The sequence below is a fragment of the Sus scrofa genome, chromosome 1 (assembly GCF_054392235.1).
Source record: "Sus scrofa isolate SSC_HxYL_T2T_F1_AM1 chromosome 1, Sscrofa_HxYL_maternal_Yorkshire_Landrace_v2.0, whole genome shotgun sequence".
Lineage (NCBI taxonomy): Eukaryota > Metazoa > Chordata > Mammalia > Artiodactyla > Suidae > Sus > Sus scrofa.
Genome location: NC_139383.1, coordinates 185985111 through 185997487, shown reverse-complemented (window position 1 = coordinate 185997487; position 12377 = coordinate 185985111). Strand labels below are relative to the sequence as shown.

At 40.2% G+C, this 12377-nt stretch overlaps 2 protein-coding genes across 33 annotated transcripts in view; one reads left to right on the top strand and one right to left on the bottom strand.

The window, feature by feature from the left end:
* TOGARAM1 (TOG array regulator of axonemal microtubules 1) overlaps nucleotides 1-7389 on the bottom strand; it is a 75847-nt gene extending 68458 nt beyond the window's left edge. For all 32 annotated transcript variants that reach the window (XR_014818022.1, XR_014818024.1, XR_014818037.1 and 29 more), the window contains exon 1: nucleotides 5185-7389. Coding sequence is in view for 18 of the 32 variants with exons in the window: in XM_005659921.4 (XP_005659978.1) it covers nucleotides 5185-7227 (2043 nt within the window). In the remaining 14 variants the exon portion in view is untranslated. The remainder of the gene's footprint in view (nucleotides 1-5184) is intronic.
* A 337-nt stretch (nucleotides 7390-7726) lies between these two features.
* KLHL28 (kelch like family member 28) overlaps nucleotides 7727-12377 on the top strand; it is a 34075-nt gene continuing 29424 nt past the window's right edge. Inside the window, exon 1 of the mRNA XM_001926290.6 lies at nucleotides 7727-7826. The gene's annotated coding sequence lies outside the window, so the exon portion shown is untranslated. The remainder of the gene's footprint in view (nucleotides 7827-12377) is intronic.

Here is a 12377-nt window from a genome sequence, read left to right as displayed (position 1 = left end):
ATGGTATGTTTTGTTTATCAAGGGAATTGCTGTAGCTTTTTTTAGATGGTAAAATCAATACAATAATATATACTGTCTTGCTTTCTAGGGCTGCACTTACAGCATATGGCAGTTCCCAGGCTAGGGGTCAAATCAGAGCTACTACAGCTGCCAGCCTCTACCGCAGCCACAGAAAATCAGATCTGAGTCACGTCTGCAACCTATACCACAGCTCATGGCAATACCAGATCCTTAACCCACTGAGCGAGGCGAGGGATTGAACCCACGTCCTCATGGATGCTGGTCGGATTCGTTTCCGCTGTGCGACAGTGGGAACTCTCTAAAATGCTTTTTAAGGTTTATTTTTAAGATATTTTAAGCTTATTTTTACATTTGTAATAGTTCATTTACACTGAGAAGAGATAACGTTTTGGGTTACCCATGATTTTGACAGGCATTAAAAACAAAAGTTTTTCAAATACTTCAGACATCTCAATAAAATTTTAAAAAGAAATTTAAGGACCATTTATTGGAAACAATACAATATCTATACTAATTTAGATATACTTTCAGATTTACAGGCTTCAAAACTAAGGGTTTTACACATTCAGATATTCCAATCATATTTTTAAGAGAAAATTAAAGACTACTTATTGGAAGCGACGCAATATTCAAGGAAAATTTCAATTTGAGGATTAAGTTCACACCAAATACATTAGTGCAGCTTAATAATTTGAGGTTTTCTATTACCTTTAAATGTGCCACATAAAGTATTCTAAGTCTTTCTCACATTCTTCAAATTTCTGATTCTCTATTTTCCATTCTCAGCTTGCCTCTTAGTTTACCAAAATATATAGAAGCCTAGTATTAGAGCCTGCCTTCAAAATATGATTCACAAATCAGCAGCATCAGCAATACCCAGGAGTTTATTAGACATGTAGTCTCAGACTTCCTTCCAGACAAACTGAAGCAGAATTTCCATTTTAATAAGATCCTGAGGTAATTCATGTGCATATTAAAATTTGATAAGCACTATTCCAGAGCTCATATCTTCCTTTATTTTGACTTAAAAAAAAAGTCCTCCCTCAAAATTTTTCTGAATCCTAAGTCTTCTTCCTTGTATTTTTCCTTCAGATCCAGAGAAAAAGATATCCGCCTCTGTTCTAAAGCTAAACTCTCTCTATACCTGTGTTCTTGACTCAGTCTTTACTTAGAGACATTAATTCCTTGTTTTCCTCTCAAATTTGACTCTTAAATATGATTACAGGAATTGAATCATATATTTCTTGCAAATCTAAGATCTATCACAGTACCAGACACAGACTAGGCCTATTTAATTCACTGGTGGCTCCTTTCTCTGCCTCTTTCAAATCAAGTGTTTCCTATTTAAAAATAAAACTCAGCACTAACTCATCCCACTATATTCTGCTGTCTTGCTTGGTCTTTTCTTTCACCATCAAACTCTTAGTTTCTATATTCTCACTTAACAGATATCTGCTGATACTGATTGTAGATACAGCACTATGTTAGTGGGAGACTTTCATTATGGAAAAAAGAATCATACTTGTGATTCTTCATACAAAAACTGAAATGATACTTGAAGAACAAGCAACAAAATATTCACTGAAGGCCTCAGTAGTGAGACTGCTAAAAAATTTAAATTTCTTTGTGCCTTTTCCAAATTTTCTATAGTAAGCACATGTAACTTTTTTTTACAATCAGGATTATTAAAAAGAAATTAGGAAAGATAAAATGAAAAGTACCATCAAAATTATTTTACAAGTAGCAGGTTGAATATGTAAGAACAAATCATGCTTTTTCAGTTTTCATTCTCCTCAATCTCTTCTGCATTTAACAGTACTGATGTACTTCCTAAAACTCTCTTCACTTCTAAAACTTTTGTTTTTTCTTGGCTTTCTTCCAACTCTTAGGCACTCTTTCTCTTTGCCTTCTTTGGCTCTATCTCCTACTGCTACTCCCTAAATGGGGCTGTATGCTAAGACTGAGTCTTAAGCACTCTGCTCTTTCTCTAAATGCCTTTCATTGGAGAGCCCCTCCACTCTCAGAGTTTTAACAATTACATCTCAATATGTGACTTCCAAGATCTACACCTCAGCTTCTTTCTTTGTCTCTTGAATAGTGGTCTTCAACAAACTCAGCAGAGTGTTCTATCGTCTTCTACCTAAAATTCATTTTCCAGCAAATTAACTTCCCTTTTTTCCCCTTCCCTTTGTATTCACGGATTATCATGTATTTTGTCATCTCATTCAAATTTGAGTTACCACTCTTTATCGCCTTCTCCTTCAACACTTAGCCACTAAATCCTCTGAAATATCTTTTACATCTATCACTATCTCCGGTTTTATCCTAATACTGTGCTAATTCTCATGAAATTCAACAAGGTACACCTAAAGTAGTCTAACAGATGTAAGTCTAATTGATTAAGTCTCCAGTCTCCAGCTTCTTAAAAAAGAAAAAGAGAAAGAAAAACTCACACAATTTACACAATGCTGCTCTTGTAATTAAATCTTCCTTAAATACTGTTTAAAAAACAAAAACAAAAAAACAAAAGAAACAGGAGTTCTCATTGTGGCTCAGTGGTAACGAACCCAACTAGTATCATGAGGATGTGGGTTCAATTCCTAGCCCCTGTTCAGTGGGTTAAGCATCCAGCATTGCCGCAAGCTGCAGTATAGGTCAAAGAGGTGGCTAGGATCCCGAGATGCTGTGGCTGTGGTGTGGGCCAGCAGCTACAGCTCTGATTCAACCCCTTGACTGGGAACTTCCATAAGCCACAGGTATGGCCCTAAAAAGGCCAAAAAAAAAAAGGAGTTTGAACATGTGACCATAGGATAATTCTAAGCAGAAAAAGAATGGCAAAGAAATCTTGAACTTTATTAATAAGTAGTTAATTGTCGTGTTATTGCTGTAGTAATTTTTTTTTATGGATTGCAGGATATAGCATATCTATAAGTGATGTTGGGAACCAGGGTTATATTGTGGGAGAAGGGAGTTACAAATGTGGACTAAAGGAAGATGAGGAAGAATCCCATAGTGTTGGATTTGAACTGGAAGTATAAATTTGTTAAATAAATAAAGGTATTCCCTGGTTCTACACATTCCAAGTGCCAATCCACGGTGGTAAGCAATAGCAGTGAGCACATCTATACCCAGATTTTGATTTTCAATTTCCTGTTCACTAAAAAAGCAGTTCTTGGGCTTTAGAAAAAAATGGCAGATTCCAGGTCTGGAGCAAGAAAAATACAAGGCAAATCTGGGCATCATATTATGCTAAGGAAGTGTTCAAAGACTAGAATCATGTCAAAGGACTTAGGAGCAAGCCACTGGGCAAATTAAATTTTAGACAATTTTAGCATCAAAAGGATTACTGACATATTTAATTATTACATATAGAAAAAAAAAAAAGAATGCCAAGTAACAAATACAGAAGAAATGTCAGAATTTTCAAAAATTTACCCTTTTTTTGTGGTCTCCAATCTAACAAATGATACAGGGAAGGATCATTAGTGGATCCTGTAAGAATAGGGTGAAAAGTTGCTGAGGGAGTCACAGGGCCTCAAAGCATCATCCTACAGATCATGTGCTAATTACAAAGAGGAAAACAAACCTTTACAATGGAGTGACATGGCTATCACCATCTCAACCAAGTGATAAAATTTATTTAGCATCACCAATAGGGGGACACCTGAAATATATCTTATGAGGTGATGTAAAGTGAAGTTCACAATATCTGCTGTGTAGTATTTTGCTAAAACTGTTTATCCTGAATATAATCATAAGGAAACAATCACATAAATTAAGACTCTTCAAAAAAAAAAAAAAAAAGCCAATATCATGAAAAAATAAACAAACAGGTGGGTTTATTATCCCAGATAAAAGAGATGTATTAGAGTTCCCACTGTGGCTGGTGCAGTGGCTGAAGAATCTGACTGTAGCAGCTCTGTCACTGTGAAGGCATGGGTTCAATCCCCAGCCTGGAAACTTTCATATGCCTCAGGTGTGGCCATAATAAAAAAAAGAGATACATAACCACATGACTCTTGATTAGACCCTGGATGATAAAAGTAAAATAAATAAAACACATTTTGGGGACAACTGGAGAAATAGAAATACAAGCTTTATTAGATATTATCGAATTACCATTGATATTCTGTAGTGTGATAACGGTGTATGATGGTCTTAAGTGAAAATCTCATTCTTAGGAGATACTGCAAAAGTATTTAAGAGTGAAATGTCAAGATACGTGTACTAAGTTTCAAACTTTTCAGCAAATGTGAAGCACCCATGGGAACATGGCAACAACTAGTAGATACAGATGAAGTATATTAATATTCACCGTACTATTCTTTAAGTAACCTACAGATTTGGAATTTCAAAATAAAAACTTTGGGGGAGGGAGTTCCCATCCTGGCTCAGTGGTTAACGAATCTGACTAGCATCCATGAGGTCGAAAATTCAATCCCTGGCCTTGCTCAGTGGGTTAAGGATTCAGCGTTGCTGTGAGCAGTGGTGTTGATTGAAGATGCAGCTCGGATCCCTCGTTGCTGTGGCTGTGGTGGAGGCTGGCAGCTACAGCTCCAATTAGACCCCTAGCCTGGGAAACTCCATATGCCGCGGGTGTGGTCCCAAAAAGCAAAAACAAAAGCAAAAAACAAAGAACATCAAAACTTTGCGGGGGAAAAAAAAATCTCAGTTCAAATGTTGTATCTTCTTAGAAGATTTTTTTTTACTTTTCTAGTGGAACCATTTTTTCTATTTTCACTATTTCTACAAGACTCTTTATATTTCTATCTTGGCTCTTAGCAAATTTGAGATTGCTCATGTACAGTCTGATCTTTCCCCTACACTCTGTGGATCCGGTCTCATCTTTATTCTCAAACTTTAGCTCTTTACTTGGCACCTACTAGGTATTTATTGTTTGTTGTATGAATGAGATAGCTTAAAATGCCAAAGTGACAGGCCAAAACTGAAATCCAAGTATTGTCTATAGCAAATTGTGCCTCAAATTTGATCAAACCCATCAAGCAGGAAACATACTAAAGCTTCCTATGTGTTATGTCCCATTATAATAGAAAATCACAAAGCATAATAACCCTCAGGGAGTCTCATTCTTACATTACAGATATACTTTCATTTTAAGCATTTTCATAGTTACAATTCAAGGAAATTAGAAAAAATGCATACCTGGTCTATATCCTTAGAGTTGGAGGTCTGGTTTTCTCCTGTGACTCCAGGCTGCTCATTTTCCCACGGTAATTTATTTTTTCCTTTTCCCGCACTTAGTACCCTTCGGGTACAGATAGTTGGACTGTATGATCCATAAATTTGCATGCTATCCCTGGTGTGGTCACCACAGTGACAGTGTGCACTCTGTGTTCTGTTACCAGCCAAAAGCCAGTCTGTATCTGCTCCATGTGCCAAATGGTTTGATCTACCCTGGGCAGATGATGGCATGAGTATTGCATATTCCACAAACCCCTGTTCTGTTAATCTTGGGAGAGTTTTCCTAGCCAATCTGGCCTGTACAGCATTCATCACTCCATCTCCATTATCTTGCAGCTCAACAGTATCCACAGCTTTGAAAAGGATGCTGGTTTTACCTGAGCCCATTGATGATGCCAACACAGCAAAGGCTTCAAGGGCTGCTTGGCGTACCCTGCGTTTGCTATCTACAAGAGCTGGGGCAAGATCAAAAGACAGTTTGGATAAGTCAAAATCCTCACTGGGATAAGTTAGGAGGGAGCAGATGCAAATGTTCACCACCTCCTCTCTCACTCTAGAATGCTTGTGTTTGAGATGTTCCAGGAGTAAGCAAAGCACCTGTTGAGGACCTACTTCCTTCATCAGCTTGAGGAAGATTTTCATGTACTCTTGTTTGATCACCAACTTGTTGTCAGCCAGCACTTTGACAGAAGCTGCTATAACTGGTCCCAAGAACTGTTGTACCTGCTCTCCAAGGCGAATAACCAGTAAATGCAGGACTTGAAGTGTGCCATGAACCACTTTGAAGTTAGAATCGTCTAACAAATTATATAGCAAACTAACGAAACCGACAAGACTAGAATAAGGGGTGGAACTAGGGTTAAAGCGTCCCATCACCTGTTTTAGTTCCTCGACGGCCTGAGTCCGGTTCTTATAGTCTTCCTGATCTAACAATCTTGAATGCAGCTCCTGAGGAATAATCCCAAATTTAAGGTTACTGTTGGAAATAGTCACTGCACAGGGAAGGGGATCTTCAGGCAATCCAGAAGCTTCAAGTTCCAGATAATAAGGAACCTGACTTCCGAAATGTGTCTCCAGGCGGCGATTGTAGTGTCTCCTCAGGGCAGAAGGCAGGCGAGAGATATAGGATTGAAACCTCTCTTGGCCAAGACGCTCCCCAATTTGTTGAAGAGCAGAGAAAGCTGTCTCAGATTCTTCTTCTATTTCCTGACTGCCAAGCTTTCGTGCTAAGGATATTATCACCTCCGTAAGATCTAGGCCGAGCAACAAATCCTCAGGTGTAAGCAAGATAGGGAATAGCAGAGCTGTGGAAGCTCTAAGCCGGGAGTCGGTACTTTCCAGTCCTTGCTGTATCAGCGTTCTCAGCACCTGTCCGGAACTACGTTTCAGACATATGTGTAGGATCTGGAGCGCATCTTTCCGCAAGGCCGGATTCTCTTCTCGTAAGGAAACAACCAGTTGAGGCAGAAGTGCTAAGCTAAAGGCCTCTTCCAGCTGGCCTGCCTCCCCCTGACCCCGAAGAATGTCCAAGAGGAATTGCAAGCAGAGTCGCTTCTCATCACTACCTCCTTCCACCAGCACTCGGCCCAGGGCCCGATACAATGCTTCCTTCCGTCGGGGGAAGCCAAGTCGACAGCCTCGCCGCGGCAAAGCAGCCTGCAAAGCCTGGAAAGCCTCGGAAGGGTCCGGCGCGGTTCGGAGGAGTTGAAGAAGCCGAGTCTCCTCTTCGTCTCCCCCTGACAAACCACCTCCAGACCCAGACCAACTACTTGAGACTGCCTCCGCCGGCATCAAGAGGGCCGAGGCCAGAGGCGAAGGTGTCGGGGAGCAGGAGCCGTGGTCTCCGGCAGCTCCTCGGCAGTAGTTTTTCTCGCCTCTCATGGCGCCCCCACGTAGACTATCATCAGTCTCTGAGGCGGAAGGACGACTGCGGCTCTGAAGGCGAGAGGCACCGAGGGCTGGAAGGGGAGGCAGAGGGTGCAGCGCGGAGGGCGCAGCCGCCATGGAGGGTCGTCAAGTGGAGGCTGGAGGAAACCATCGTCTCCGAAGGGCTCGATGGAGCCCAGCCTTCTTGTTCCTCTCCAAGCCTCAAGCTGCAGAAGAGGAAAAGGAACAGCTTGACCAGCTGCCAAGCTTGACTCTGAGGCTGCCTTCAGCAAAATGGCCCCCGCCGGAGCGCCAGACCCCACAGCTGCCACCGGGCGTAACCAGGGGCACCACGTGACCAAACCGATCGCTTCCATGGTGATGTACCCAGAGCGGACGTCTTAACCCGGAAATTAACCTGCAGTGATGAATGCTGGGTTATGTAGTCTACGTCAGAAATTCGGATTAGGCTGACGTCTTCTGGAAAAGGAAGTGAGAGTGTTGCGAACGTAGCGAACGTAGTGAACGAGTGAACGTAGTGAACGTCTCTGTAGCAGGGAAGGCGAGGAAAGGAGACGGCAGTAAGCGGAAGTGACGCTCTCCTCGCTCCGGGCGGAAGTTCCCCGCCCCACCCGTAGGAATTGAGATTTGACTAGAGGCAAGTGAGGATCTTGCCCGGGCTCCAGTCGTCCACGGCTCCTCCTCCTGTTGCTGCGGGAGTGATTCTTGGGACTCAGGTATTTTCTTTTTGCTGTGCTTCTGCGGTGCAAAGTTTTGCTTGAGTGCTGCTGGTGGTGGAGTAAGATATAAGGAAATGAACGGTAGCAAGCAGGGGGAGAGACGACATCTTCCTGTGCAGGGCTAGTTACCGTTGTAGACGTGTTGCAGTCTACAGCCGTATGTGCGATCCTTTCCTCCTGCCGTCTACTTACCGGGACAGGAGATCTAAATCCGGGCCAAGTTCCGAGCTTACGTACTTTTTTTTCAAAACCTGGTGTTTTGGGCCCTTACTTTCCCTGCGGCCCCCCCCCCCCCGCCCTGATTCCTACTTCGCTTACGCTCTGGTCTTGAAGGGTTAATGTTTTGGGTTTGTTTTTTGTCATTTTTCCTTATGCTCATAACTATAAGTTCTCTATTTCATAACCTACTTAGAGCTGAAGATAAATCTATTTTTTTTCTGTAGCTAACCTTGTCTCCTTTATACGTTCTCAAAGTCTAATGCAGTTCCTCTGTGGGGCTCACCCCTTCCCCCTCCCGCTCCCTCCGGCGCTTCAACCTCCCTGCGGGATCCTCCCGCGTCTCTGCAGCCTTTCAGTCTCCTGGAAACGGAGATTGCAAAGACAGTTTCAGTTGCGGTTGAAGTTCTTGGCATCATGGTCCTAAGAGAATTCTGCCCTGTAGATTTAGAGCTGGTAATAGACATTTCTTTGTTTTAGGCAAACAGTGAATTTGGTGAGCATTTTTTCCTTTTAAATAAAACTTAAGCGGACACCGTTGAGGAGCTAGAGTGCCTGATTTGAGGCTGAATTCTTTGTAGTGTGGTAGAATTTTTGGTTTTTGTTTTAGGGAATAATACAGTTGCTTTTGAATGACCCAATGAAAGAAGTCTGTTATTTAAAATCTTAAATTTATGCTTTTAAAATGCAAGTGTTCCTACCCTGTTCTGTAACACACGGGATGTCTCTTAAATACTTTATTCTTAGCGTGCCAAACTACTTTATATATTATGTTGCTGGATAATGAAAGTTCAAAAATAATTTCTGAGTGTTGTTTTAAAGCCAATTTGATTATTATGTTTTGGTTTTTTTTCTTTTGTGAGTAAATGTAAATGAGACTTATGCAAACATGCGTCCATATGTTTTGGTTTAAATTCTTGGTTGTTACTTTAATTTTAATTAGTCATTTTGATATTTAAATAAATTGCCTAAATTTGGTTTGACTAGATATTTCATTAGACCAAAAAATAAAACCAAATTTTTTCTTGTTTTTTTTTGTAAAGGGCAGGGCAGGGGCTGGGGAATGAAACCCGAGAGATGATTTTAGCAGTTGTCAATGAGAAGGAATGTCTAGTTATCATATTTCCAATGTAAGAAGTTCAAATTTATATTTTTACTCATGTATGCTCAGACTTCAGGAACTCAATTCAAACTAAAGTAAAAGAATGATGTGCACATCAGAATGTACACATTAGAATGTCAGTTTATGTTGGAATAGAAGATAACTCTTTCCAGTGATCAGAATTTTCAGGTTGAAAACCCAGTGCACTCTTTCCTGTATCCATGAACTTGGGAAGTTGTGTGGTAATCAAAGAACAAGGAAAAGGAACTTGGAAAGCCCTGAATAATGTTTCATCATCAAAATTATGGTAGAAGCTTAAGAATTACCACTTCTCTCTGTAAATAATACTTTTCAAGGGGCTTGGATACTTAAATCAACTAGTTATATACTTTTCCTTGGAACAAAACAAGATGAGTCTTAATTTTGACACTTTTTCTTGGGGCCCTGTAGATCACTATGTTATAGATTGCAATTTATTTTTATATTTGTTACCTTTCATTTCCTTGATGAAGATTTGGAAGACGCATTAGTCTTCCTGGTGGATATTTAGGAAGTGGGATCTGATAGCATCTCATATCTTACTAATTGTCTTTTAGAGTTATTTTGTGGAAAATAAATCCCATCCATTTAATGTATGTTCTATTAAGATGATGCAGACTTTTATTATTATGCAGACTTGTTGTTTTTTTTGTCTTTTTAGGGCCTCACCTGCGACATTTGGAGGTTTCCAGGCTAGGGGTCAAATTGGGGCTGTAGCTGCTGGCCTACGTCATAGCCACAGCATCGTGGGATCTGAGCTGCATCTGCGACCTACACCACAGCTCACAGCAATGGGCAATGCTGGATCCTTAACCCACTGAGTGAGGCCAGGGATTGAACCCGCATCCTCATGGATACTAATCGGATTCGTTTTCACTGAGGCGTGATGGGACCTCCATGCACAGTGCAGATTTTAAAAAAATCCTATTCTTTTTTTTGTCTTTTTGCCTTTTCTGGGGCCGCTCCCAAGGCATATGGAGGTTCCCAGGCTAGGAGTCTAATTGGAGCTGTAACTGCTGGCCTACGCCAGCCATGGCCACAGCAACTTGGGATCTGAGCCATGTCTGCAACCTATACCACAACTCAGGGCAACACCAGATCCTTAACCCACTGAGCAAGGCCAGGGATCGAACCCCCAACCTCATGATTCCTAGTCGGATTCGTTAACCACTGAGCCACGACGGGAACTCCAAAAAATATTATTCTTGAATTGTATGAACCTAAGGAATTCTAGGAATTTTATATTGACTAGAAAAGTCTTTTACATCTAACCATATATAGAGATAAGAAAAATCAAATTATACTGTTAGGTGTGTTAATAGTACACCTCGGAAAGTTGAAAGGGAGTGATTAAGGATACATTGAAAATAGCAAATTCAGATGAAACAAGTTAAAGTAATCATTTCAAGATGATTTCAAGAAAGCTTAGTTAAATTTACAGGAATGTTTGTGATATAAACCTTAATTTTTGAGCTGAAGTTAAGGTAAATACAGTTACTTAAGACACATCCTGGGCGTTCCCATCGTGGCGCAGTGGTTAACGAATCCGACTACAAACCATGAGGTTGCGGGTTCGGTCCCTGCCCTTGCTCAGTGGGTTGGGGATCCGGCGTTGCCGTGAGCTGTGGTGTAGGTTGCAGACTCGGCTCGGATCCCAAGTTGCTGTGGCTCTGGTGTAGGCCGGTGGCTACAGCTCCAATTAGACCCCTAGCCTGGGAACCTCCATATGCCACAGGAGCGGCCCTAGAAATGGCAAAAAGACAAAAAAAAAAAAAGACACATCCTTTATTTCTGCAGTCAGAATAAGATATTAATTGGTTGGTTGAACTGCTATAGTGTTTCCTTGTTCTTACTTAGAGTTTACAGCCATCCTGGAATATTGATAATCAATGTGAACTGTTAAGAATTTTGCAGTTTTAAGAAGTTATTGTGAAGAAATGCTATGTAAATGAAAGGTGCTATTAAAATTAACAAGTAATTATAATTATACTATCATTTTTTGAGTGTTTGCTATGTGCCATATACTCTGCTGGGTAATTAATGCATATTAACTCATTTAATCCTCACAATAATTTTTTGAGGTTACATCATCTACATTTGTAGTATGGCACATTTTGTGGATGTTTCCATTATATATATATATGAAATATATATACATATATAATTATACATAATAATTATACATATATAAATATACGTATAATTATACGTATGTAATTGGTATTATACATATATAATTTGATAATATGTTTTAATTTTCTTTGGATTTCTGTTCTGAAGCTTTTTAATTTCTTGCTTGAGTCAAACTTTAATATGATTAAAAGTTATGAGCTTATTTTTATACATGTAGGGTTAAACGGGTTTTCTTTTTTTTTTTTTTTTTTTTTGTCTTTGTGCTATTTCTTTGGGCCGCTCCCGCGGCATATGGAGGTTCCCAGGCTAGGGGTTGAATCGGAGCTGTAGCCACCGGCCTACGCCAGAGCCACAGCAACTTGGGATCCGAGCCGAGTCTGCAACCTACACCACAGCTCACGGCAACGTCGGATCCTTAACCCACTGAGCAGGGGCAGGGACAGAACCCGCAACCTCATGGTTTGTAGTCGGATTTGTTAACCACTGCGCCACGATGGGAACTCCTAAACGGGTTTTCTTGATGTGTATTGGTTATATATTTCTTTTACTTTGTTTTTTTATGTTCTAAATCCATTTCTGAGTCAAAACTATACTTTTAAACAAAAATCTAATTTTTGTTTCATTTTAAGCCCTAATCTATATAAGTTAAAAGGATTTCGCATTTTTTTAATAACCAGTTTTTTAGTAGACAGGTTAATAGAGTTTTTACTGGCCGTAGTAATGGCTTTGGGGACTTGCTTTCTTCTGTGTTATTTCTGAATCCATGAAATAATTATTCTTATTATATCAGGCCTCTGATTTTACTTTTGTTTCTCCAGATATAATGAAAATCAATCTCCGAGCAAAGGAAAATATGCTAGCTTGTTCCATAGGCTCACTGAAAAAATTATGTGCCATTATTTTTTGAATTCGTCTGTGAGGAGAATTGAACTATGGAAAAGACATTTGAACAGTTCTTATTTCTCTTCACCAATTATTTGCTCTCATTAGCAGATAATTGCCTCCCAGCTGATTTCAGCATCACTGTTCTGTAGCCTAGGTGTCAATTAAGTATAATA